Source organism: Rana temporaria, chromosome 4 (genome assembly GCF_905171775.1).
Source record: "Rana temporaria chromosome 4, aRanTem1.1, whole genome shotgun sequence".
Classification (NCBI taxonomy): domain Eukaryota; kingdom Metazoa; phylum Chordata; class Amphibia; order Anura; family Ranidae; genus Rana; species Rana temporaria.
This window is the reverse complement of record NC_053492.1, coordinates 83,458,126-83,485,157: the sequence shown is the minus strand read 5'-3', so window position 1 is coordinate 83,485,157 and position 27,032 is coordinate 83,458,126. Positions and strand designations below refer to the sequence as shown.

General features: G+C 43.6%; 1 protein-coding gene across 1 annotated transcript in view; it reads left to right on the top strand.

The window, feature by feature from the left end:
- NBAS (NBAS subunit of NRZ tethering complex) overlaps window positions 1-27,032 on the top strand; it is a 975,710-nt gene that overhangs the window by 670,243 nt on the left and 278,435 nt on the right. The window contains exons 45-46 of the mRNA XM_040348578.1: window positions 5,349-5,558; window positions 12,525-12,727. Coding sequence (XP_040204512.1) covers window positions 5,349-5,558; window positions 12,525-12,727 — 413 coding nt within the window. The remainder of the gene's footprint in view (window positions 1-5,348; window positions 5,559-12,524; window positions 12,728-27,032) is intronic.

Sequence of the window (27,032 nt, the reverse complement as noted above, 5' to 3'; positions counted from 1 at the left end):
TGTTTGGGCATTTAACTATTTATAAGTCCCAGGTACCAATAAGTAGCAGGTGTACCTCGGTATTGTACCATGGCATCAAAAAACAAGGGTACAAGAGGTGGGGATTCCCCCAGAGAGTCTGAGGTCTCGGACAAAGCTATGCCGCTGCTTTCCCCACAGGGAGCCTTGGGGCCATCGGGATCTGGGGCTGGAGCTGACGCGAGTCAGTCCAACCCTAAGATGGTCACGGAGAAGGTATTACTCACCTCTTTAAAAGAGATGCAGAAAAGCATGGGAAAAATGATAGCCGCAGCTATGCGGGGCAGTAAGCGGAATAGATCTCCGTCGCCCGAGCGCGGACCCTCAGAGGAGGAGGTCCTTTCCTCAGGGGAATTGGACGACCTCTTGGACAAGGACCAAGTAGGTTCAGGGATCGAGGATCCGGATACAGAGGAGTCTGGGGCAGTCTCCCTGAGGGAGAGCTGGTGGATTCAAGGATTGTCGGACTTGGTCCATAAGGCATTCAACTTGCCAGTACCAGATCTCCAGGTATCGACGGTTTCAGCTTTGGGCTCACTGAGGGCGCCTCAAAGCAATGCTGTGTTTCCGATCCATCCTCTATTAGAGGGAGTTTTGTTCCAAGATTGGAACAAGCCAGATAAGATCTTCTTACCACCTAAAAGATTCTCTGTCCTATATCCTATGGAAGATAAATTTTCCAAAAGATGGGCTACTCCTGCAGTGGACGCAGCCATCTCATGTGTTAACAAATCGTTAACATGCCCTGTAGAAAACATACAGGTGTTCAAGGATCCAGTTGATAAGCGCTTGGAAGCACTACTTAAGAACTCCTTCACTGCTGCAGGGGCAGTAGTACAGCCAGCTGTGGCCGCGATTGGGGTTGCTCAAGCATTATCGGATCAATTTAAGCAGATGCTTAAACTTATTCCTGCTCAGCAGGCAGAAGAATTTTCGGATGTCCCTAAGGCCATATGTTTTACGGTAGACGCAATCAAGGATTCTATCCAGCAAGCGTCACGTTTATCGTTATCCCTTATCCATATGAGAAGACTCTTATGGTTAAAAAGCTGGGAGGCTGAGCCCCCATGCAAGAAGCTCCTGGTAGGGTTCCCCTTCCATGGAGGACGACTCTTCGGAGAAGACCTAGATAAATACATTCAGACCATTTCAAACGGCAAGAGTACTCTCTTGCCAACTAAGAAGAAGGTTCAGGGGCCTGCGTTTAAACGACAGTATTCCCCTGGGCAGGGGCCCTCTAATACTAAGCAGTATCGACGGCCTCCTGCAAAAGCAAGCTTCGGCTTCAACAGCAGATCACAAGGACAGGCTGTTAGAGGCAAAAGGCAGTGGTTTCGCAAACCAGCAAAACCAGCCCCCAAGCCAACCTTATGAAGGGGCGCCCCCACCCACGAAGGTGGGGGGAAGGCTGCGACTCTTTTCAGAGATTTGGGAAGCCAGCATTCCCGACGAGTGGGTACGGTCTTCCGTGGCCACAGGCTACAAACTAGATTTCCTAAGGTTTCCTCCTCATTTCCAGGAGTCGAGGATTCCAAACGATCCGGAGAAGGGAGCCGCATTAAGATCGGCATTAGATCATCTACTTTCCCAGGAAGTAATAGTAGAGGTACCAGTCCTGGAACAGGGGCTAGGTTTCTACTCCAACCTATTCATCATCCCGAAGTCCAATGGAGATGTCAGGCCAATTTTGGACCTAAAGATGGTAAATACATACCTAAAGATCCGCTCATTACGGATGGAATCCGTGCGGTCAGCAGCTACCACACTCCAAAAGGACGACTTCATGGCGTCCATAGACATAAAGGATGCCTACCTTCATCTTCCAATTTATCAGCCACATCAAAAATATCTACGCTTCATGGTGGCTTTGCGTCACTTCCAATTCGTGGCGCTTCCCTTCGGGTTGGCTACGGCCCCCCGGGTGTTCACGAAGGTCCTAGCTCCAATCCTAGCCAAACTAAGGATCCAAGGGGTCACGATCCTAGCATACCTGAACGACCTCCTAGTCATAGATCACTCGTCTCCTGGCTTGGAGCGAGCAGTGGCCCTCACGGTCCAATACCTCGAGAGGTTCGGCTGGGTCCTAAATCGAGAAAAGTCAGCTTTCCTGCCCACAAGGCAGTTGGAATATCTCGGCATGAGATTAGACACAGAACAACAAAGAGTGTTTCTACCTCTGAGGAAGGTCAAAGCCATCAAGGAATTAATCCTACTGGTTCTAAGCAAGAAGGAACCGACTATTCGCCTATGTATGAGGTTACTAGGCAAGATGGTGGCCACATTCGAGGCGGTACCATACGCCCAGAGCCACACTCGCATCCTGCAGGCAGCCATCCTGTCAGCATGGAGCAGAAGGCCACAGGCCTTGGATATCCCGTTGCCGCTCTCATCAAGAGTCCGACAAAGTCTGTGTTGGTGGTTAGACCCTCAGAATCTACTGAAGGGGAAGTCTTTCAGCCCAGTGGCTTGGAAGATAGTGACCACAGACGCCAGCCTGACGGGCTGGGGAGCAATTTTGGATGGTTGCACTCGCCAAAGTACTTGGGCAACGCCAGAGAAGCAGTTGCCCATCAACATCTTGGAGCTCAGAGCTGCTCGACTAGCCCTCAGGGCTTGGACGTCAAAATTGCAGGGGTTCCCGGTGAGAATTCAATCAGACAATGCCACGGCCGTGGCATACATAAATCACCAAGGGGGAACCAGGAGTCAAGCCGCTCAGAGAGAGGTGAGCTTGATTCTCCTATGGGCAGAGGCTCATGTGCCCTGCATATCGGCAATATTCATTCCAGGAGTGGACAACTTTCAGGCGGACTTCTTAAGCCGCCAGACTCTATTGCCGGGGGAATGGTCTCTGCATCCACAAACCTTTCAAGCACTCTGCCAAAGATGGGGAGTGCCGGACGTGGATATCATGGCATCGAGACTCAACAAGAAGCTAGACAGGTTCATGTCCCGCTCAAGGGATCCGATGGCCTGCGGAACCGATGCGTTGGTTTGCCCTTGGCATCAGTTCAAACTTCTTTATGCGTTTCCCCCGCTCCAGTTACTACCCCGCCTGCTGCGCAGGATCCGGGTGGAGCACATACCAGTCATCCTGGTAGCTCCAGCATGGCCCAGAAGGGCATGGTACTCACTAATCTTAAGGATGGTAGTGGGAGACCCTTGGACTCTTCCTCTACGGCCAGACCTGCTATCGCAAGGTCCGATCCTCCACCCTGCCTTACGGCATCTAAATTTGACGGCCTGGAAGCTAAATCCCTGATTCTCAGGGGTAGAGGTCTGTCTCAGAAAGTAATCTCTACCCTAATCAGAGCCAGGAAACCGGTCTCTAGGGTGATTTATTACAGGGTCTGGAAGGCCTATGTAGGCTGGTGTGAGTCCAAGCGATGGCTTTCTCGCAAATTCACCATTGATAGAGTTTTAAGTTTTCTCCAGCTAGGAGTGGATAAAGGATTGGCATTAAGCACAATCAAAGGACAGATTTCTGCTCTGTCAGTGTGGTTTCAGCGGCCGCTGGCCACCCACTCGCTGGTTAAGACCTTCCTTCAAGGGGTCTTACGTATTAAACCTCCAGTTAAATCCCCGCTTTGCCCGTGGGATTTAAACCTTGTTCTGTCAAGTTTACAGAAACAACCGTTTGAGCCGTTGGCTGAAATTCCTTTGGTTTTACTGACAAGGAAGTTAGTATTTTTGGTCGCCATAGTTTCCGCAAGAAGAGTATCGGAACTGGCGGCCTTATCCTGTAAGGAACCATATCTTATTTTTCACAAGGACAGGGTCGTTCTCCGCCCTCATCCTTCCTTCCTACCGAAGGTTGTATCCAGTTTTCATTTGAACCAGGATTTGGTATTACCATCCTTCTTCCCTAAACCTACTTCCAGAAAGGAAGGGTTGCTGCATACCTTGGATATCGTCAGGGCCATGAAGGCCTATCTTAAAGCTACAAAGAAGATCCGGAAAACAGATGTGCTGTTCATATTACCGGATGGGCCCAAGAAGGGGCAGGCAGCTGCAAAGTCCACCATTTCTAGGTGGATTAAGCAATTAATCACTCAGGCCTACGGCTTGAAAGGGTTGCCTCCTCCAGTATCATTAAAGGCTCATTCTACTAGGGCCATGGGCGCCTCCTGGGCAGCACACCACCAGATCTCTATGGCTCAAGTTTGCAAGGCGGCAACCTGGTCTTCTGTCCACACGTTTACAAAATTCTACCAGTTGGACGTAAGAAGGAGGTCTGATACAGCCTTTGGGCAGGCAGTGCTGCAGGCTGCAGTTTGAGACCCTCGGATTCCGGGGGCTCCTCTTTTTTGAGTTAAATTTAAAATTTAAGATTATTTTTCTCAACTAAGTTGGATTTATTATGATTTGAGTATTTCTCTAAATTAAATCCTTTTGTCTTGGAGATGTTCTCCCTCCCCTCATTGTGAGCATTGCTTTGGGACATCCCATATAGTAATGAATATGCCGCTCTGTGTCCCGTGATGTACGATAAAGAAAAAGGGATTTTTAATACAGCTTACCTGTAAAATCCTTTTCTTGGAGTACATCACGGGACACAGAGCTTCCACCCCTCTTTTTTGGGGACCATTTTGGGAGGCATACTGCTTGCTACAAAACTGAGGTACTCCTCCTATGGGAGGGGGTTATATAGGGAGGGGCATTTCCTGTTTGAAGATTGCCAGTGTCAACACCTGAAGGTACTCCATATAACCCATATAGTAATGAATATGCCGCTCTGTGTCCCGTGATGTACTCCAAGAAAAGGATTTTACAGGTAAGCTGTATTAAAAATCCCTTTTTTACAACCCCTTTAACTAAAGTACCGATATCTTAAGTATTTATCTTAACTACAATGTTATCACAGATAAACAACCCCATAGTGAAAATGATGAAATTGCTCTGGTCCATTAAGGGTGTAAAGGTGGGAGAACTGAATGGGTTAAATAGGGAATACAGCCTGTTATAGTGTGTTAAGCGAAGCCTGACTTTTCTGAAGGCTTTTGTTCTCCATTTGATACATAAAAGTCATACATTCTGTGATCTCAAGCTGTCAAAACAAGCATGTCGAGAAGCTGAGATGTTTAAGCTTTTCACACATCAATTCTCCTCTCTAAATATTTAGCGTCTCTAGTGCTCATAATATTTGATTAATATTCTTCTTTCATGGAAGTTGTTTTATGTCACACTGTGGAAAGTTGACTTGTCGTCAGAAGCTCTTAAAATATTCATTGCGAGAATGAAGAAGACAAGGTAGTTTTATCGTACTTGTTGCAAACATTGTGTAGCTGTGAAGTAATGCTGGAATGCATGTGTTTTTTATTTTCTTGTAGCTGACTGTGGAGGCTCGGACAGAGATGACTAAGAAGATGATAGCTACCCTAAAACAATTCCTAGACAAACAAAGAAAGAAAAATGCTGCAGAAGCCACAGAAGAGACCTCTGTTACTTATGGCATGGCATTGAGTCATCTCCAACAATCTCTTGCTCATCTAGAAACACTCAGTCACACCTTTATTGACTATCTGAGAAATTTGGACCAGGTAAGAAGGACTTTCCAAAGCAGGAAGAAGATGATTTTTTTTTTGGACTATTATATGTACCGTATATGGATTTATAGGGCCGCCTGAGCAAATTTACACTTGAACATTTGAAAGATAAAGCAATGCATTTGTGTGTCAAAATCTCTCAGATCTGAAAATTCAGCACCTGTACTGCACTTTCTTAATTTACAAAAGACAATGCCAATGGTTTAGATAAGCCCTTAGGGGTGAAACACGTCTGATGGAAATGTTTTTGTAAATGTTGTATTGATCAATACAAAATTGGCAGGATTGCACTTGGTGTGTGGCCACACTTTCAATATGCTTACGTAGTTTGGATATTGATCTTCCAAGTAACTGTGTAGGTGTTTTTTTTTAATTAAAACCAATGGGTTAAAATATATCTATAGCCAGGTTTTGTTTTCAAATCTTTCATTCAGAACTGGTTAAAACCACTGTCATTTATTTTGCCATGTGCTCCACTGGAAAGATTTCTTTTTGCGTCCTGCTTTGTAGAAATACCAGAAAGAGGAAAATTCAAAGTGAGGGAAATCCTGTTGTATGCAGTTGTAACAGGAACAAATGTTCTCTTTAGAAGATTTTCTCTCTACTCCTTTTCTGATGACATCTTAAAATTTTGTATTTCCAGTGGTCACCATGACAATTGGAGATAGCTCCCTATTTCTATTCTATACAAACCTTAATAAAAAATAAATAAATAATGTAAAAGCTTAATTTACAAAATTCTTCTTTTATAATTTAAGTTCCACTTTAGTGCCAGATCGATGATAGGAGTGTTTTTATTTAATTTTTTTAAGTGAACCTGTAGCCAGTTTAAGGACATTTAAGCATGTACTGTTCCTAAGAATGAGAGATATATTGAGTTGGAGACATAGGCCATGTTTATACACAGGTTGTTACTTAAAGGGGTTTTAAACCTTTGTGTTTTTTCACCTTAATTCATCCTATGCATTAAAAAAAAACTGAACCTTTTACAATCACTTTAAAGTAAACCTGTATTCATCCTATTGGTATTCAAATGTATAATTTTTTTAAACAGTAAGGCCTCATTTGCCCTTGCAGTGCTCTTGAGCATTTGATAGGCAGTGAATGGGTCATGACTTTTGTACACACCGCTCTGCTGCTTTGGCAGCAGAAGGTTGGCGGTAAAACAGCAGTTCAACTGTGTAGTTTTACTACACCCCAACCACTATTGTAAATGAGGCCTAGGAAAGCATTAAAACAAGCCAGTGCTGCACTCTGTGACTGCAGGGACTGTGGAGCAATTTATTTTTGTTTGAAGATCTAGGGATTCAATGCCAAACGTGTGTAGACTGTTGATCAGTGTTCAGGTGTTATGAGAAGGGAATGTGAACAGCAACCAGACCATCCATGCATTTCTGTAATTCTAAAATGAATCCTTTGTTGTAGCCCAGGCCTTCTCCATCTGATCTTTTTGGTTCACTCTTCCCCGCCATTCACCAACAGTAGGAAGTGAGACATATTTCTAGTGCCTTGTGTTTGGCTGCATTAGAGAGATGATGTATTATAGACCTGTTATATATGCTGGGGGTTTCACTCAAGTGTAATGCTTCCCAGGGCTTGTTGCTCCACTTTTATTTAAAAGTAAAGTTAAAGTTCAAGAAAAGGGTTGCCCTGACAGGGGTTTCCACTATCATTTCAAACACAAAGAAAAAGGACATCAAGCCTCCTGGTTTTGTCTCACATCGCTCCTGCTCAATCCCCAAGCCCTAGGCCTTTGGTCTGGTCCCTTAGCACCACTATGTCCACATGCAACTCTGCACCACTCTCTCGTTTGCAGCTCCCTGCTACTGTTACCCATGCTCTGACCTCTGGGCAGAGGACCTCATGTCTCCTGGGTAGAGCGCTGAACTACTATCAGTTCCTTGATTATAAGGGCTGTGCACCTGCACACACAGCCTGTTGGTCTCTAGTGAGACCTGGACATAGGTTTACAGGCTTTGTTTGTCCCAGACTGTTTGAAATCTCTGGACTCCAGAACCCAATCTAGGAGTTACAAAAACAAACAAAAAAGAAAAAACAAAAAAATGTACCTTTGTTTACACAGAGGCAGCATCCAGCACTGTCACAATACCTCAGAATCTAAAGAGTCCTGTAGAATATAGGCCTGAGGAGTAATGGGAGGGGCACAATCTAGTATTTTTGGAATGGTGCCATGTATGAATTCCAAGCAGGGTAATAACTGGGTGAGGGTAATAACTGGGCATTCCCATTAGAAGTGGTGACTAGTGAAGGTGTCGACACCACCCCTTCAGCATCAGTCAGATGCATCAGGGTATATTTGCCCTAATTTGTGAGCAGTTCTGTACTTCTGGAAAAGTAGTATATGAGCAGATGCTTGGCTGTTCGAGCTAATAGAGCATTTATGTGTGAGAGTACATTTTTATTTTCCCCAATTGTTCACCCTCCAGAGTGATATGTACATTCTTTTTCTACAAATTTTAAATTGTGTAGGAGATTAATTTCTGGTATTAAAACAAACCTATGTAATCACTATGCCTGGCCGTCCTTGATTACATGATTCAGAGACAAAGGTTCTTGGCTGTTAGGCCACATACACACGATCGGTTCATCCGATGAAAACAGACCAATGGATTTTTTCATCAGATTTCCGATGAAGCTGACTTTCATCAGTCCTGCCTACACACCATCAGTTAAAAATCCAATCGTGTCAGAACGCTGTGACGTAAAACACAATGACGTGCAGAGAAAAAAGAAGTTTAATGCTTCCGAGCATGCGTCCACTTGATTCTGAGCATGCGTGGATTTTTGACCGATAGATTACCCCACAGACGATCGTTTTTTTCTATCGGTTTCTTAACCATCAGAAAATTTTAAAACAGGTTCTATTTTTTTTCACCGATGGGGGAAAAAAAACGATGGGGCCCACACACGATCGGTTTGTCTGATGAAAACGGTCCATCGGACCGTTTTCATCAGACGAACCGATCGTGTGTACAGGGCATTAGTCACGAACAGTGTGGCCTAGGAGCTAGAACCCTTCACTGCTACAAGCTCCTAGTTCCAAAAAGCAACATAAATAAATACCCCATAATGGAACCCTGTGTTTGGGAGTGTTTATCTGCATCAGTTTTTGACCTCCTGTAATCCCAATCTGCAACTCAAAGGTTTCTCTGTAGGCTGAGGACCATGCAAAATGTTGCAGATTATATGGTCTAAAGCATCCATATTCAACATTTGTAATCAGTTAGTACCTGGTGTTGGAGTTTTACATTTCTGTACCAAGACTTCTGGAGCTTTATACAAATGGCTAGTGGGCATAACCTGTTTTTTGTAAGTTTACTTGTGATTTCTGTGTTGACACGAAGCACCATATGTATCAAATACATTTCCATACACTGGTAAAATATGATCCGTTTGATGTATTATTTGTTATTAATTCAGGTTCTGTTGTAGCTGAATGTCTCTTGTATCCCTTTTTGTGGCTTCCTGCTGAGATTAAGTGCAAGTCCCAAGCCTATGACCTACTTAGAAGTTCTCAGGCGTGCCCAGGACAATAAATTACATTCTGCCTGCGGTTAAGCTGTTACCCACAGTCTTCCCCTTACACCAGGATAAATATGTTTTTGTTGGTATTAACATGATTTTATTTATCCAGCAGAGACTTTTGCTGTAGAAATAATTCCTCTCTAGCCAGGAGTAAGAAATGCACGTAAATACAAGTATTTATATCTGTGCATGAAGAGGTGTGGAGTATTTCTCAGCATGCGGAGCGTGTATTTACAAAATGTAATCATATAATTGGGCAAATGGTTGGAAGGTAAATGCATTTTAAAGTGCACATGTCCTGTTAAGAGAAATTAGACGCACATTTGCATAATTATGTTCTGCCCACCTCCTACATGCAGTTCTAGAATGTTAGGTTGTGGGAGTGTTACTTGTCAGAATGATGGTCTGAGATGCTGAAGGGAAGAGAAAATTAATGAGGGGAAACTGAATAAAGAAACCAGTGCCAGCTTTCACTGTGTAACATCATCTCTAAATAAAAATTACATCTGCCACATGTACCTGTCCTGCATCCTAACCTGCTACGTCTGCCCTTGTAACACAAAACCCAGACGGAGCCTCCAATTGTTACAACAGGCTCTAAACATTATACTTCCATATTAAACCCAACTCTGGGCTGGCCACAAATAAATTAAATGCCTCCCCTCTTCCCCAGAAGATTTAGAAACAATGCTTATTTTTCCATGGATAATTTTACAAAGAGGAACACTTTCCTTAATTCCAAGTCCCCCAGTCTATCTCCCCCAAAGTGGTGGTGACAACCCATTCCCTGAAGCCACTCATCTTCTCTGGCTATGTCATTACATAACATATCTTCATCTTGGCAATGTCATTACATAACATGCAGATTTGTATAAAATGTAAATAACTAAAATCAAATAATTTTATGTATAATAGTTTTGTGAATATTTTTTTTTTTTCAATCTTTATTTAGAGGTAGGCGACAGAACATAATAGTATAACATGACATCAAATTCTTGATTATATCCATCAGCAGAAACATGCAAATTGCTTACAAACAAAAGTGTACAATACACTAACAATGCAATAAACCAGGAACCACAACATGTTTACCATGTTAAAACGAAAGTCTGAGGGCCAAAATGCCCATAGAAAAACTGCATTGTGGCATAAAACTTGTAGGACACAATTAACGTGTTTATACCTAGAATATTCGAACATATTCGCACACCAAAGATTGTCCAATTACGTCCAAAAAAGTTTTATTACAAAAAAATCACATCACAAAGGTGCAACGTTTCGGAGTTGCGCAGGACCCCTTCATCAGGCATGTGATGAAATGTTTTTGAACGTAATTGGACGATCCTTGGTGTGCTGGCAAATATGTTCGATTGTTTGATGTTTCCAGGACCCAGCTGGTAATCATTGCAGCACCCACCATTTTGTAGGAGCCATTTTACCAGGAACATGTGTGATTGGAATATTGATCAGACGTACCTAGAATATGGTACGACCTATAAACACAATACCATTATAAGGTAGAGGTTGGCCAATGACGCCCCTAGGTTGGATTCACACTATTGAGAATTGGATGTGGGTTTCCCTGCATCCAACTCGCATTTCAAAAGATTGTGACCAGCTCTTGCACACTTTTTTGGGACCACTGACATTTATACAGTGATCGGAGCTAAAAATAGCCACTTACTACTGTAAAAAGGTCACTGGCAGGGAAGGGGTTAACACTAGGGGGCAATCAGGGGGTTAAATGTGTTCCCTCAGCATGTTCTAACTGTAGGGGGGATGGGACTGCCTGGGGGAGGGGACCCGATCAGTGTTTCTATATACTAGGAACACACAATCTATCTCCTCTCCCCTGCCAGAACGTGGATTTGTGTGTTTACACACACAAATCCTCATTCTGGCTCTGTCAGGAGCGATCGCGGGTGCCCGGCGGACATCACGGACGACATACACGCATAACAAATCCTCAATACCGTGGGGGGCACACCCCACCGATACCCCTTAAAGCGGCCGCCGAACAGCTACGGCTATCCGTGCAAGGGAGCCATTGTGCCGCTGGCTGGCAAGCGGTTAAAAAGGCCCATTCAGGTCAAAGTTACAGAGTCTCTACAAAGGTGTCCAGCTGACTCACTGATACTCATTTTGTCAGCAGTCCCCTGCTGCCCCTGCAATTGCCTTCGCTGATTAAAATACACATTAGTTCCAGGTATGGAGAAACATGTAAATTCCTCCCAGGTGACAATGGTTGGTTTTAAAAGCCAATCACTAGGCCTGAGAAAAGTGATTTCACTGCCCCCTTAGTGTTTGACATACAGTTGACAATTGGAAATTACAAGTAGAACTATAGGCAAAAGATTTTTTTTTACATTTTAGATAAATTAAAGGAGGATTATAATTCATGTTAGATTTTTTTTGCCATCTGTGTCCCATTGGGGAGATTTCTCTTTAATTCCTGTCCCAGTGCCAAAACAGGAAGTGGGAGGAAATCCTGGAAAATTAAGGGAATCCCTTGGGGTACCCCAGGTTACCAGAAATACTGTCCCCATTGGAAGATTTCCCCTCTATTTCCTTTCTGAAGAGGACCCAAAATGTGGTATTTTCTTTCACTTTCAATGATAAATGGTAAACCGAAAAACAGAGAGGGTAGATCCCTCTAACGGTGACAAAGACTGAAAAAAAAAACCTGACGTGTTCTAATCCCTCCTCCTAAATCAAACTAACAACTTCTGTTATATAAGTGTCTGCTGTGATAGAGGAAGTAGTGGCAAAGGGGTGCCGGCAATTTATCGGTGGACGAAATTGGACTTTGTGCATACGTTTGTTTTGTTTTTTCCCTGAATAGGCAAGATTACGGTTTCTCTTTTTAGGAAATTGTTCAGTCAACCTCTCTGCTTACTATTTAGCAAACACTTGCTTCATTCCGTAATGAACGTCTGTTCATACAGTTTTAGGTTAATGATATTAGATCATCTTAAATTTAATAGAAGAATACAAGCTTACGCTATGTGCAAGTAGGTGAGTTTACTCGACCCAGAAATAACAGTTCTCTTAATGGTAGAATATTAATAAGTTGTGCTCTGGCTTCTGATATTTTATAGGAAACCTTTCTGTCCTAGTTCTATTATCCACAGTGTGTTTCCGAATATTCCTGCCTACCTTTGTGTGTTTCACTTCTTTTAGAACCTCTGTCAAGTTTATATTAACATGAAGAGATAAGTGGCTATGAAGCACTGAATTCCCTGACTTATGTCGGTTCCATTGTAATGGATATTTTCTGGGGTAGGAACTCTCAGGTGGCAGCTTTTTTTTAGGTGCACAGTGGCCACTAAACCCATGGCTCAATTTATCAAAATACAGGAAAGACATTGCATTCAATTCTTTGACCATTAACCAGTGTGATTTTTCTTTTTTCAGGATGGTGTGCGGCAGTACTCCTATTTATATGACCTGTCGAGGTCGGAGAAGGAAAAACTGAGGAATCTAGCGGTCACAATGTGTATAGATGGTCAGCCTGTAGACACCATTCAAAAGTTACTTGAAGTAGCTGTCGGGGACTCCAACCTCAGTCCAAAGGACATTGTTCAGTGTGCAACACAAAGAATCATATCTGTGCTCAGGTAATCTTACCACCTCCCTCATTTATTTTTGATGTCTCTGCCCAAAAAGAATGTACAGTCTTAGGGCTTTTTTACAATGTTTGTGTACAGTAATGGGCATGCTTTTATGCTTTAAATCATTACTAAACCCACATTATGAAAAAAAAAGGTACCGTATATACTCGAGTATAAGCCAAGTTTTTCAGCACATTTTTTTGTGCTGAAAATGCCCCCCTCGGCTTATACTCGAGTCACCTTTTTGCGCCTGATCTCCCGGACTTTGGGGACCCAGGACTGGCCGGTTGTAGGTTTCCTGGACCCGGAACTTGGCACACATGTAGCCCCATTTCTCCTCTAGAAGTGTGCAAAGTTTGTTGTCTGGGGAACCTACAGCTGGGGAGCACCGATTTTTTTAAAGCCGGGCACCCCTTTCCATAGACTTCCATGTTAAACGTCAGTCTAGTCATGGACACAGTGAGGCATGCAGATGGACACACTAGGCTTATACTCGAGTCAATATGTTTCCCGGTTTTTTGTGGTAAAATTAGGTGCCTCGGGTTATATTCGGGTCGGCCTATACTCGAGTATATATGGTAAATAATGTTGTATTACATGCTGTTCACACTCACTCAGTCACTAAGGGATTTTTTTTCTGTATTCTGCAAAAAATCTGGTTGATCCTGCTGCTCTCTATCACTACCTTCTGTTCATGTCCCCAATTCAGCTAGGGATTTTGCAGCTGTGGTGGCCACTCTGAAAATGCTCAGTTTTCAGGGAGTTTCTATGCTGAGAATTTCCTCCCTATCACATCTGAGCAGCCCATTTAACTATAGAGTCACATATGTGGAAGTATACACAGTGGTAAATGACAGCCCACTCCCTTCCTCTTCCTCCTCCCCCTCTATGTTTACTAACCAGCTAAACTCAATGAAGGCAGGATATTACACATACAGTGGAAACAAGGAGGCTTCATCTCCCTTGTATTCTAAGACACACAATAGCACACTGTGTTATTGCAAAAATAATTAAAAAATAAAAGATCTCCTGCTTATGTTTCTCTGTAGACAGGCTGGGTAAAATAATTGCAGTGCCATCATCCACTTATAGAAATTAAAGGGATAATGTAAATTAAACAGTATGGGGCAGATCCACAGAGAGTACGCCGGCGTATCTACTGATACGCCGGCATACTTTCAAATTTCCCACGTCGTATCGTTGTTTTGAATCCTCAAAACAAGATACAACGGCATCTGGGTTAGATCTGACAGGCGTACGTCTTCGTACGCCTTCGGATCTAAGATGCAATTCTTTGGCGTCCGCTGGGTGGCGTTCCCTTCGTTTTCCGCGTCGAGTATGCAAATTAGCTATTTCCGACGATCCACGAGCGGCCGGCGCATTCCTTTACGTTGTCTCTAGTCGGCTTTTTTCGGCATATAGTTAAAGCTGCTATTTTGTGGCGTACTCAATGTTAAGTATGGCAGTCGTTCCCGCGTATAATTTCATTTTTTTTTTTTTTTTTGCGTAAGTCGTTCGTGAATCGGGATGGACGTAATTTACGTCCAGGTCAAAACCAATGACGTCCTTGCGACGTCATTTCGCGCAATGCACGACGGGAAATTTAGGGACGGCGCACGCGCAGTTCGTTCGGCGCGGGGACGCGCTTCAATTAAATGAAACACGCCCTCTACCCGCCCAATTTGAATTCCGCGCCGTTACGACGCTTGAGATACACTACGCCGCCGTAACTTACGGCGCAAAATCTTTAAGGATTCGAACCAAAGCCAGGTAAGGTACGGCGGCGTAGCGTATTTCAGATACGATGTGCCGGGGCAGATCTTTGTGGATCTGCCCCTGTGTGTTTAGTATCACTTTAAGTCCTCAAACACACCTTTTTTTCTGCTTCAGAGCGCAGCTCTATTTCAGCCAATGTGTCCTTGCACACTGTGGCGTTTAGGTTCGTAATTTAGAGCAGCATTCAGGGGCATTCAAAAAATGCCCCAAACCTGCTTACTGGCATAATTTGCACACACATGTGCATAAACGCATTATGTCCGTTTGTAGGAAAATTACACAACCATGGGGAGAACTACAGTATATGTCAGTAGGATACTGGGTGAATTTGAACATACAACTTCATCGAACTTCTAAATTATTTAATGGTCTAGGCAGTTCTTGTAAATCCTCTTTGCTTGTCTTCCGAGTAGTTCCATTGTGCCCTTGGATCCTGGACCCAGGTAATAAACAGGTCTTTGACTGCTGTAAATGTCACAATTAAAGCAGGCTTGTAAAATACAGGGTCTGTTTAAATTGCCTTTGACCCCTCTTCAAATCATCTGCTGTTACACAGTGTTTTCTCGTGGAATTTTGGCTGCTTTGTATTTCAGGATCTACAGTGCCCTGCAAAATAATTTGCCCCCTTGCCATTTTTTGGTGTTTTGTTGCTTTACAACCTGGAATTAACATGGATAAGTCTCTTTAAGCTTGCCACTTCTTACCACTGGGATTTTTGCCCATTCCTCCTTGCAAAACTGTTCCAGCTCCTTCAAGTTGGATGGTTTGCGCTTGTGAACAGAAATCTTTAAATCTGTCCACAGATTTTCAATTGGATTGAGGTCTGGGCTTTGACTAGCCATTCCCACACATTTACATGTTTCCCCTTAAACCACTCAAGTGTTGCTTTAGCAGTGTGTTTGGGGTCATTGTCCTGCTGGAAGGTGAACCTCCGTCCTAGCCTCAAATCACACACAGAGTGGTACAGGTTTTGCTCAAAAATATCCCTGTATTTAGCACCATCCATCTTTCCCTCAACTCTTACCAGTTTCCCAGTCTCGGCTACTGAAAAACATCCCCACAGCATAATGCTGCCACCACTATCTTTTACTGTGGGGATGGTGTTCTTCTGGTGATGTGATGTGTTGGGTTTGCACCAGACATAGTGTTTTCTTTGATGGCCTAAAAGTTGAATTTTAGTCTCATCAGACCAGAGCACCTTCCTCCATACATTTTGAGAGTCTCCACATGCCTTTTCGCAAACTCAAAACGTGCCATTTTGTTTTTTGCTGAAAGTAATGGCTTTCTTCTGGCCACTCTGCCATAAAGCCCAACTCTATGGAGCGTACGGCTTATTGTCATCCTGTGTACAGATACGCCAGTCTCTGCTGTGGAACTCTGCAGCTCCTCCAGGGTTACCTTAGGTCTCTGTGCTTTCTCTATGATTAATGCCCTCCTTGCCCGGTCCGTGAGTTTTGGTGTGCGGCCGTCTCTTGGCAGGTTTTCTGTTGTGCCATGTTCTTTCCATTTGGTTATGATAGATTTGATGGTGCTCCTAGGGATCATCAAAGATTTGGATTTTTTTTTATAACCTAACCCTGACTTTTACTTCTCAACAACATTGTCCCTTACTTGTTTGGAGAGTTCCTTGGTCTTCATGGCAGTGTTTGGTTAGTGGTGCCTCTTGCTTAGGTGTTTCAGCCTCTGGGGCCTTTCAAAAAGGTGCGTATCTGTAATGACAGATCATGTGACACTTAGATTGCACACAGGTGGACATCATTTAATTATGTGACTTCTGAAGGTAATTGGTTGCAACAGAGCTTGTTATGGGCTTTATAACAAAGGGGGGGAATACATACGCACATGCCAATTATAATTTTTTTTATTTCTGAAAAATTGTTTTATGTATATATTTTCTAATTTTACTTCACCAACTTAGACTATTGTGTTCTGATCATTCACATATAATTCAGATTAACAAAACGTTGAACTAAAGGCTGTAGAGTAACAAAATAGGTAAAAAGCCAAGGGGGGGGGGGGTGAATACTTTTGCAAAGGCACTGTAGCTAGTATGAGATCATCCTTGACTAGGTACCATGGGTGGAAGACAGGGTGAGGCAAGTACCAACTTCAACTTTTTTTTTTCTTTACAGGTACTTTTACACTTATGATTTGTGACGAGGGAGGGGGTCTAAACAGTGTAAGCAGCTCTTGCATTTTACTGGAAGGTCAATTTAAAGCGGATCTCCGCCGGAAAAAAAAATATTAAAAGCCAGCAGCTACAAATACTGCAGTTGCTGACTTTTAATATCAGCACACTTACCTGTCCTGGAGTCCAGCGCCATCGGCAGCAGAGGACGAGCCATTGGACACAGCTGATCACATGGTAAATGACTACTGTGATTGCCACTTTACCTCAATCTGTGATCAGCTGTGTTCTGGGCGGACGGCCATGGACACCCTCCCAGAACAACAAAGCCGCCAGGTGAACATAAAGAAGTCTAAAAAAAAGAAAATTAATAACATTTTTGAGCTTGGATTTAGATACACTTTAAACATTGTTAAATTGTGCTACCTACCTAAGTTGGGGATGCATTACCATTAAAGTGTCCAATAGAATACACAGTAAGTGGGGAAATATGCCTTTGCAACACAATGGGTTGCCTTTGCAACTTCATGAGGTTGGTGTTTAATGAAACACATCTATATTGCCACCTTCCATGTATCTGCATAACAGTGAACATATCAGTTGAACAATGTGGAGTTCCAGTACTGTGTCACATTCATTTTCAGCTCTGCGAATTAACCTTCTGTGGTTTTGGCTGATGCAATGGCTCCATGTGGGTTTTTACAGTGAGGTTTACTTCCAGGGCTTTCCAGGACATAGTACATTATTACAGTACAGGCCTCCTGTGTTCCACAATATGGAGAGACTGAACTAATTAGCCTTTTCGATGCTGGAGGGAAAAAGATTAATTACCTTTAGGACTGTTCAGCACTGAAGGGTTTGGAAGATAGATAATTGTCATCGATGGAAGAAAAAAAAAAAAAGGAAAATATTAAATCTGACTGTGCATAACATATGCATTTTAAACAGGACCAAAAATTGCATTAGGAACTCAAGTGTACCAAATAACAGAATAACACTGCCACTTGTAATAAATGATTATGAAAACTAATTACAACAAACAATCAGTGGTCTGACACAGCACAATGCTAAATGAATGCTGATTTTGTGCAACTTTTTTTTTTTTTTCTGTAATACATACAGTACACATTTCCCATGTTTTATCCCTTTATAATACTACAAGTTCCAAAAAATACCTATTGTTCTCCCAATAATCCAGTGTACCTATCTTCCTGTTTGTGCAGACAGTATCACTGATTTGAAATCCCACCCGGTGTTGTCAGCCTGCTGTCTGTACTACAGGATGCATCCAATCCTCTACCCCTCTCTGTCTTATTCCACATGGATACTTTTATTTCTTTACCAGCAAAACAATGCAGTTGTCTTGATTCTAAGGACCTGCCCATACAATCATGGGCGATGTGCTGATGTCAGTAGGAACTAACCACCCAAAAAAATTGTACTTGGTAATGACATTACAGTGAGTAAAAAAAAATCTGTTTCATCCTACAGAAGGGCAAAGGGAGGTTTGGCGGCACATTTTGAATAAAATTTTTTTAAATTTTCAAATTCTAAACATAGCATTGAAATAAACCTGTTGTGTGTGTATGTATGTATGTATGTATGTATGTATATATATATATATATATATATATATATATATATATATATATATATATATATATATATATATATATATATATATATATATATATATATATATATATATATATATATATATATATATATATATATATATTAGGGCTGTTACTGATTAAAATGTTTGTGTCCGATTAATCAATTTTTTTTAATCGATTAATCTACTAATTTTGATTAATTATAATGCACATACATTTTTCGAATCACCACCATATATAGTCCCCACTGTAATATCCACAGACATCTCCCCACTGTAATATCCACAGACATCTCCCCACTGTAATATCCACAGACATCTCCCCCCACTGTAATATCCACAGACATCTCCCCCACTGTAATATCCACAGACATCTCCCCCACTGTAATATCCACAGACATCTCCCCCACTGTAATATCCACAGACATCTCCCCACTGTAATATCCACAGACATCTCCCCCCACTGTAATATCCACAGACATCTCCCCCCACTGTAATATCCACAGACATCTCCCCCACTGTAATATTCACAGACATCTCCCCCACTGTAACATCCACAGACATCTCCCCCACTGTAATATCCACAGACATCTCCCCCACTGTAATATTCACAGACATCTCCCCCACTGTAATATCCACAGACATCTCCCCCACTGTAATATCCCCAGACATCTCCCCCACTGTAATATCCCCAGACATCTCCCCCACTGTAATATCCCCAGACATCTCCCCCACTGTAATATCCCCAGACATCTCCCCCACTGTAATATCCCCAGACATCTCCCCCACTGTAATATCCCCAGACGTCTCCCCCACTGTAATATCCCCAGACGTCTCCCCCGCTGTAATATCTTCAGACATCTCCCCCGCTGTAATATCTTCAGACATCTCCCCCGCTGTAATATCTTCAGACATCTCCCCCACTGTAATATCCACAGACATCTCCCCCACTGTAATATGGTTCACATCTCACCCCACTGTAATATCCACAGACATCTCCCCCACTGTAATATCCACAGACATCTCCCCCACTGTAATATCCACAGACATCTCCCCCACTGTAATATCTTCAGACATCTCCCCTACTGTAATATCTTCAGACATCTCCCCCGTTGTAATATCTTCAGACATCTCCCCCGCTGTAATATCTTCAGACATCTCCCCCACTGTAATATCTTCAGACCTCTCCCCCACTGTAATATCCACAGACATCTCCCCCACTGTAATATCCACAGACATCTCCCCCACTGTAATATCCACAGACATCTCCCCCACTGTAATATCCACTGGCATCCCCCCACAGTGATATCCACAGACATCTCCCCCACTGTAATATCCACAGACATCTCCCCCACTGTAATATCCACAGACATCTCCCCCACTGTAATATCCACAGACATCTCCCCCACTGTAATATCCACAGACATCTCCCCCACTGTAATATCCACAGACATCTCCCCCACTGTAATATCCCCAGACATCTCCCCCACTGTAATATCCCCAGACATCTCCCCCACTGTAATATCCCCAGACATCTCCCCCACTGTAATATCCCCAGACATCTCCCCCACTGTAATATCCACAGACATCTCCCCCACTGTAATATCCCCAGACATCTCCCCCACTGTAATATCCACAGACATCTCCCCCCCACTGTAATATCCACAGACATCTCCCCCCCACTGTAATATCCACAGACATCTGCCCCCCACTGTACTATCCACAGACATCTCTCCCACTGTAATATCCACAGACATCTCCACCACTGTAATATGGTCCACATCTCCCCCACTGTATAGGAATTTTAGTACTTGCTTAGTCTTAACAGAGAAGCCGGCCGATCATGCTCAGTCTCACCTAGGCCGCTGCTCCGGGAGCTTACGATTTACGATCCGGTGCACCACTAAAACCGATCAGAAGAATTTCCACAGCCCTAATATATATACAGTATATATATTGGGATTTTAGATTCAAATAGAGTGCTTCGCGGATTCCACTTACCAACTTGCATATAAAGGATTTCCACCAACATTTCTTTGTCAACAAAATGTTCTTTTTTAAAAGAGTCTCAGGGGTTCTCCCATCATACAAACCTCATAACAGTTCAACCTCCAGGCTATTAACCACTTCCCGACCCCCGCATGTACATATACGTCCACAATATGGCACGTACAGGCACATGGGCGTATAGGTACGTCCCCGCCTTACCTGGGTTCGGGGGTCCGATCGGGACCCCCACCGGTACATGCGAGGGCCGGAAACGGTGTACGGGAGGTCCGGGAGGAGGGGGCGGCTATTGGTTTCCAGCCGTCCCCTCTCGATCTCCCTCGGCGAATGAGATTCCAGCTGAGCCCTCCCTGCCTGTGTAACTGTAAACACAGGCAGGGAGGAAGTGACGTTTTCTCCCCTCTGGCGGTCTTTTCGTTTGATTCCAGAGGAGAGAAGACGTCAGTACTGTGAGTTGCACCAACAGCACACTGACACAGCACACATAGGCACATAACCCCCCCCCGATCACCCCCCCAGCACCCCCAGATCACCCCCTGTCACAGTGTCACTGATTGCAGTGATCATTTATTTTCTGATCACTGCTTTTAGTGTCAGTGTGACAGAAAAAAGTGTCAGGGCAGTTAGGTTTAGGCCCCTTTAGGTCCAGGGTAGCCCCCTACCCCCCCCCAATAAAGGTTTAACCCCTGATTGCCCCTAAAGTTAACCCTTTCACCCCTATTGCCAGTGTCACTAAGCGATCGGTTTCTGATCGCTGTATTAGTGTCACTGTTGCCGCTAGGCAGTTAGTTTTTTTTGAGGTTCGCCGCCAGGTTTATATAGCGTTAGGTACCCCCATAAATAAAGGTTTTAACCCCTGATTGCCCCTAGAGTTAACCCTTTCACCCCTATTGCCAGTGTCACTAAGCGATCGGTTTCTGATCGCTGTATTAGTGTCACTGTTGCCGCTAGGCAGTTAGTTTTTTTTGAGGTTCGCCGCCAGGTTTATATAGCGTTAGGTACCCCCATAAATAAAGGTTTTAACCCCTGATTGCCCCTAGAGTTAACCCTTTCACCCCTATTGCCAGTGTCACTAAGCGATCGGTTTCTGATCGCTGTATTAGTGTCACTGTTGCCGCTAGGCAGTTAGTTTTTTTTGAGGTTCGCCGCCAGGTTTATATAGCGTTAGGTACCCCCATAAATAAAGGTTTTAACCCCTGATTGCCCCTAGAGTTAACCCTTTCACCACTGATCACTGTATAAGTGTCACTGGTGACGTGGTTAGCCAGTTAGTTATTTAGTTATTTTAGGTTCGCCACCAGGTTTTTAGAAAGCGTTAGGTACCCCCATATATTACCGAATAAAGGTTTTAACCCCCTGATTGCCCCCTAGTTAACCCTTTCACCAGTGATCACCGTAAAAGTGTTACGGTTGACGCTGGTTGGTTAGTTTGCTGTTTATAGCATCAGAGCACCCGCCGTATATAACCCAATAGGTTTAACCCCCTGATCACCCGGCGGGTGATATAAATTTAATTTTAGCGCCAGTCAGGGTCTGCGTCGCCCCAGGCAGCGTTAGGTTAGAGCCAGTACCGCTTACACCCACTCGCTAAGCATACACCCCCCTTAGTGGTATAGGATCTGAACGGATCGATATCTGATCAGATCTATACTAGCGTACCCAGCAGTTTAGGGTACCCAAAAACGCATTGTTAGCGGAATCAGCCCAGATACCCGCTAGCACCTGCGTTTTCCCCCTCTGCCCAGCCCAACCCACCCAAGTGCAGTATCGATCGATCACTGTCACTTACAAAACACAAGACACATAACTGCAGCGTTCGCAGAGACAGGCCTGATCCCTGCGATCGCTTACAGTTTTTTTTGAAGCGTTTTCTACATTTGCTTTTCTATAGTCAGGTGCTTTTTTTACCTGTGAATCCTTACCATTGTACCACTAAATTTAGAGTCCAAAATGGCAAACCGAAGGTACAATGATAAGCAGGCCTTGGAGTTCATGTGCATGTCAGATAGTGAAGAGGAGGAGGTCACGCATCTGACAGATTCTGGCTCAGAATATGAACCCATTTACGACAGCGGCTCCATGTCAGATAGCTCGCACGACGAAGTTGAGGTCCCTGCTAAGGCCAGGCGTACCCGATCCCATTCTGATGTTGTTGAGCAGCAAGAACCGCAGGACCCTCGTATGGAGCAGAGATCCAGTACTAGCGCCGCTATTCCTTCTGGTGAATTGGCAAGCACCAGCGGCCTAGTACACCCTGGTCGTTTATCCAGCACTGCAGTAACACTTGGTGACGTGGCGAGTCCCATAAGTGCAGTTGAAGCTGGCGATGTGGCAAGCACAAGTAGTGTCCCGCTGCCACCAAGAAGAAGACAGAGACAGGCCCGTCGTGCCCATAGTGCCCTTCCTGTAGAATTTGCCTATCCTGATTGGGTCCCCACCACTTCTACAGCACCTGTACTTCCCCCATTCACTGGCCAACCCGGTATTCAGGTGGATACAGCGAACTTTACGTCACTTGATTTTTATTCGCTGTATTTCACGGAAGATCTCTATAGATCTATTGTGGACCAGACTAATTTATATGCTGGTACTTACATCGCCGCTAACCCCCAGTCTCGCCTTGCCAAACAATGGAAACCTCTCGAGGTTTCCGAATTTAAGACCTTTCTGGGCCTTACCCTCAACATGGGCATACACAAATTTCCGTCATTGCGGATGTATTGGTCCACACATCCCATTGACCATATGTACATTTTCTCTGCTCACATGGCCAGGAGACGATACGAGGCGATCCTGCGGTTCCTGCATTTCAGTGACAATGCACTTTGTCGTCCACGTGGAGACCCTGAATTTGACCGGCTCTACAAAATTCGGCCCCTCGTAAACCATTTCAACGAACGTTTTGCAGCCTTGTTTAATCCCCAGCAGGTTGTATGCGTTGATGAGTCCCTGATTAAATTTGCTGGCCGCTTGTCTTTCAAACAGTACCTTCCCAGCAAGCGTTCCAGATACGGGGTCAAGCTCTATAAGCTCTGTGACAGGGCCACAGGCTACACATGGAGCTTTAGGGTTTACGAGGGAAAAGATAGTCAGGTAGAGCCGGAAGGATGCCCAGATTACATGGGGAGCGCTGGCAAGATTGTTTGGGACTTGGTGTCACCCTTATTCGGAAAGGGGTACCATTTGTATGTGGACAATTTTTACAGCAGCGTGCCACTTTTTAGCCACTTATTTGATCAACAGATTGGAGCATGTGGCACCGTGCGACCTAATCGCCGGGGCTTCCCCCAGCGGCTTGTAGATGCCCGTGTTAGGCCGGGGGCGAGAGCCTGCTGCAGATGTAAAAATTTGCTCGCTGTGAAGTGGCGGGACAATAGGAATGTTTTCGTTCTTACCACCCTTCACGCAGACACGACAGTCCAAATTCGTACGGCGACTGGTGTTGTGGAGAAACCCCTCTGTGTCCACGAATATAACCAAAACATGGGAGGGGTGGACCTCAACGACCAGTTAATGGCGCCCTATCATATTGCCCGTAAGACGAGACGCTGGTACAAAAAAGTGTCTCTACATTTATTTCAATTGGCTCTACTGAATGCTCATGTCGTATACAGAGCTTCAGGACGGAATGAATCCTTCCTTCAATTCCAGAGGGATAACATCACAGAACTCCTGTATCCAGGCGGTATTGTACCTCACCATCTCCTACCAAATGCAGTAAGCCGACTGCATGAGAGGCATTTTTCTTATGTCCTCCCGAGTACCCCTACCCAACGAGCCCCCCAAAGAAAATGTCGTGTCTGTACCAAGCGCGGATTTAGGCGTGACACCCGTTATTTTTGTCCCAAATGTCCTGGCAATCCTGGTCTTTGTATTGGTGAATGTTTTGAACGCTTCCACACACACGTTAATTATTAGTGTAGGGTGAAACATTTCACAGGCTAGGCACACTCACACAGGGTCTCCCAAGATGCCATCGCATTTTGAGAGACCCAAACCTGGAACCGAAAAGTTGAAGTTACAGTTCACAGTTACAAAAAAAAGTGTTAAAAAAAAAAAAGTAAAAAATAAAAACACACAAAAAAATATAAAATAAAAAAACCAAAAATAGTTGTCGTTTTATTGTTCTCTCCCTCTCTATTCTCTCTCTATTGTTCTGCTCTTTTTTACTGTATTCTATTCTGCAAAGTTTTATTGTTGTTATGTTTTTTCATGCTTGCTTTTCAGGTATGTAATTTATTTTACTGTTTTCAGGTACGCCATTCAGCTGTTGCGCGGACTTATTTATCTTGACAGCAACAGCGTTTGCTCCCACGATATATAAAGCCGCGACTCCAGTGCTGTAGGAGGTGATTTCACCACCACAGTTAAAAAAAAGAGCATATATGCCGAAGCATGCGGGCAGCAGGGGCGGAGGAGCGATTTTGCTCCTAATGCCGCGTACATACGGTTGACATTCCTACGGAGGCTTTCCCGTGGAAAAGTCTGACCATGTGTACACGGCATAGAAAAGTCCGACCGTGTGTACGCGGCATAGAAAAGTCCGACCGTACGCGGCATAACTTTTTTGCGGGAGGATACTCCCATGCTTTGGCATATATATATTTTAGGCACAGGTTGCGTTAAAAAATGTTTTATTTTTTACTATGTTTTTTTATAGGTATTTGCTTTGCAGGTATGGTATGATCTTACTGTTATACTGGAATGTTACTTTGTTTTAATGTTAACCATCATTTGCTTAGCAGGTACGCCATTCAGTTGCAGTGCGGATTTATTTAGCGTGACAGCAACAGCGTTTGCTCCCACGATATATAAAGCCGCGACTCCAATGCTGTAGGAGGTGATTTCACCACTACAGTTCAAAAAAGAGCATATATGCCGGAGCATGGGGGCATTAGGGGCGGAGGAGCGATTTTGCTCCTAATGCCGCGTACATACGGTTGACATTCCTACGGAGGCTTTCCTGTGGAAAAGTCTGACCATGTGTACACGGCATAGAAAAGTCCGACCGTGTGTACGCGGCATAGAAAAGTCCGACCGTACGCGGCATAACTTTTTTGCGGGAGGATGCCCCCATGCTTCGGCATATATAAATGGTGCATGTATGCCCATCATTAGAAGTGGGTGGATGAAGGGAGGTATTCTAATGGTGGGCATACCCACCGATCAATCTTTTTTTTGTTCAGCCAACAGACTGCATGAAAAAAAAAAAGATTACAATACATGTCCAACAAGAACCATCAACGTACTGGTATGTTGCAGGACTTTGAATGGTTATACCAGAATGATGCCTGCGGGTTTAGGCATCATCTTGGTATCATTCTTTTCAGCCAGTGGTCGGCTTTCATGTAAAAGCAGTCCTAGCGGCTATTTAGCCTCTAGACTGCTTTTACATTCAGTGGGAGGGAATGTCCCCCCCCCCCAGATATAAACGGCGCCATTGAGAATATGGGAAAGCATTTTATCACACCGATCTTGGTGTGGTCAGATGCTTTGAGGGCAGAGGAAAGATCTAGGGTCTAATAGACCCCATTTAAAAAAAAAAAAGAGTACCTGTCACTAACTATTGCTATCATAAGGGATATTTACATTCCCTGAGATAACAATAAAAATGGTAAAAAAATAAATAAATGGAAGGAACAGTTAACAAATAAAATAAAAAAAGCGAAATAAATATATAAAAAAATAAAAAAAAGCATCCCTGTCCCCCCCTGCTCTTGCGCAAAGACGAACGCAAGCGTCGGTCTGGAGTCATATGTAAACAGCAATTGCACCATGCATGTGAGGTATCACCGCGAAGGGCAGATCGAGGGCAGTCATTTTAGCAGTAGACCTACTCTGTAAATCTAATGTGGTAACCTGTAAAGGCTTTTAAAGGCTTTTAAAAATGTATGTAGTTTGTCGCCACTGCGCGTTTGTGCGCAATTTTAAAGTATGTCGTGTTTGGTATCCATGTACTCGGCCTAAGATCATAATTTTTATTTCATCAATAATTTGGGCAATATAGTGTGTTTTAGTGCTTTAAAATAAAAAAAAGTGTATTTTTTCCCCAAAAAATGCGTTTGAAAAAACGCTGCGCAAATACTGTGTGGAAATTTTTTTTGCAACACCCACCATTTTAATCTGTAGGGCCTTTGCTTTAAAAAAATATATAATGTTTGGGGGTTCAACTTTACTTTCTTGAAAAAAAATAATATGTTTTTATGTAAACAAACAGTGTCAGAAAGGGCTTTTTCTTCAAGTGGTTAGAAGAGTGGGTGATGTGTGACATAAGCTTCTAATTGTTGTGCATAAAATGCCAGGACAATTGAAAACCCCCCCAAATGACCCCATTTTGGAAAGTAGACACCCCAAGCTATTTGCTGAGAGGCATCTTAAGTCCATGGAATATTTTAGATTTTGACCCAAGTTGCGGGAAATATAAATATATATATATATATATTTTTTTTTTTGCGCAAAGTTGTCACTAAATGATATATTGCTCAAACATGCCATGGGCATATGTGGAATTACACCCCAAAATGCATTCTGCTGCTTCTCCTGAGTACGGGGATACCACATGTGTGAGACTTTTTGGGAGCCTAGCCGCGTACGGGACCCCAAAAACCAATCACCGCCTTCAGGCTTTCTAAGGGTGTAAATTTTTGATTTCACTCCTCACTACCTATCACAGTTTCGAAGGCCATAAAATGCCAAAATAGCACAAAAAAAACCCAAATGACCCCATTTTGGAAAGAAGACACCCCAAGGAAACTGCTGAGAGGCATGTTGAGTCCATTGATTTT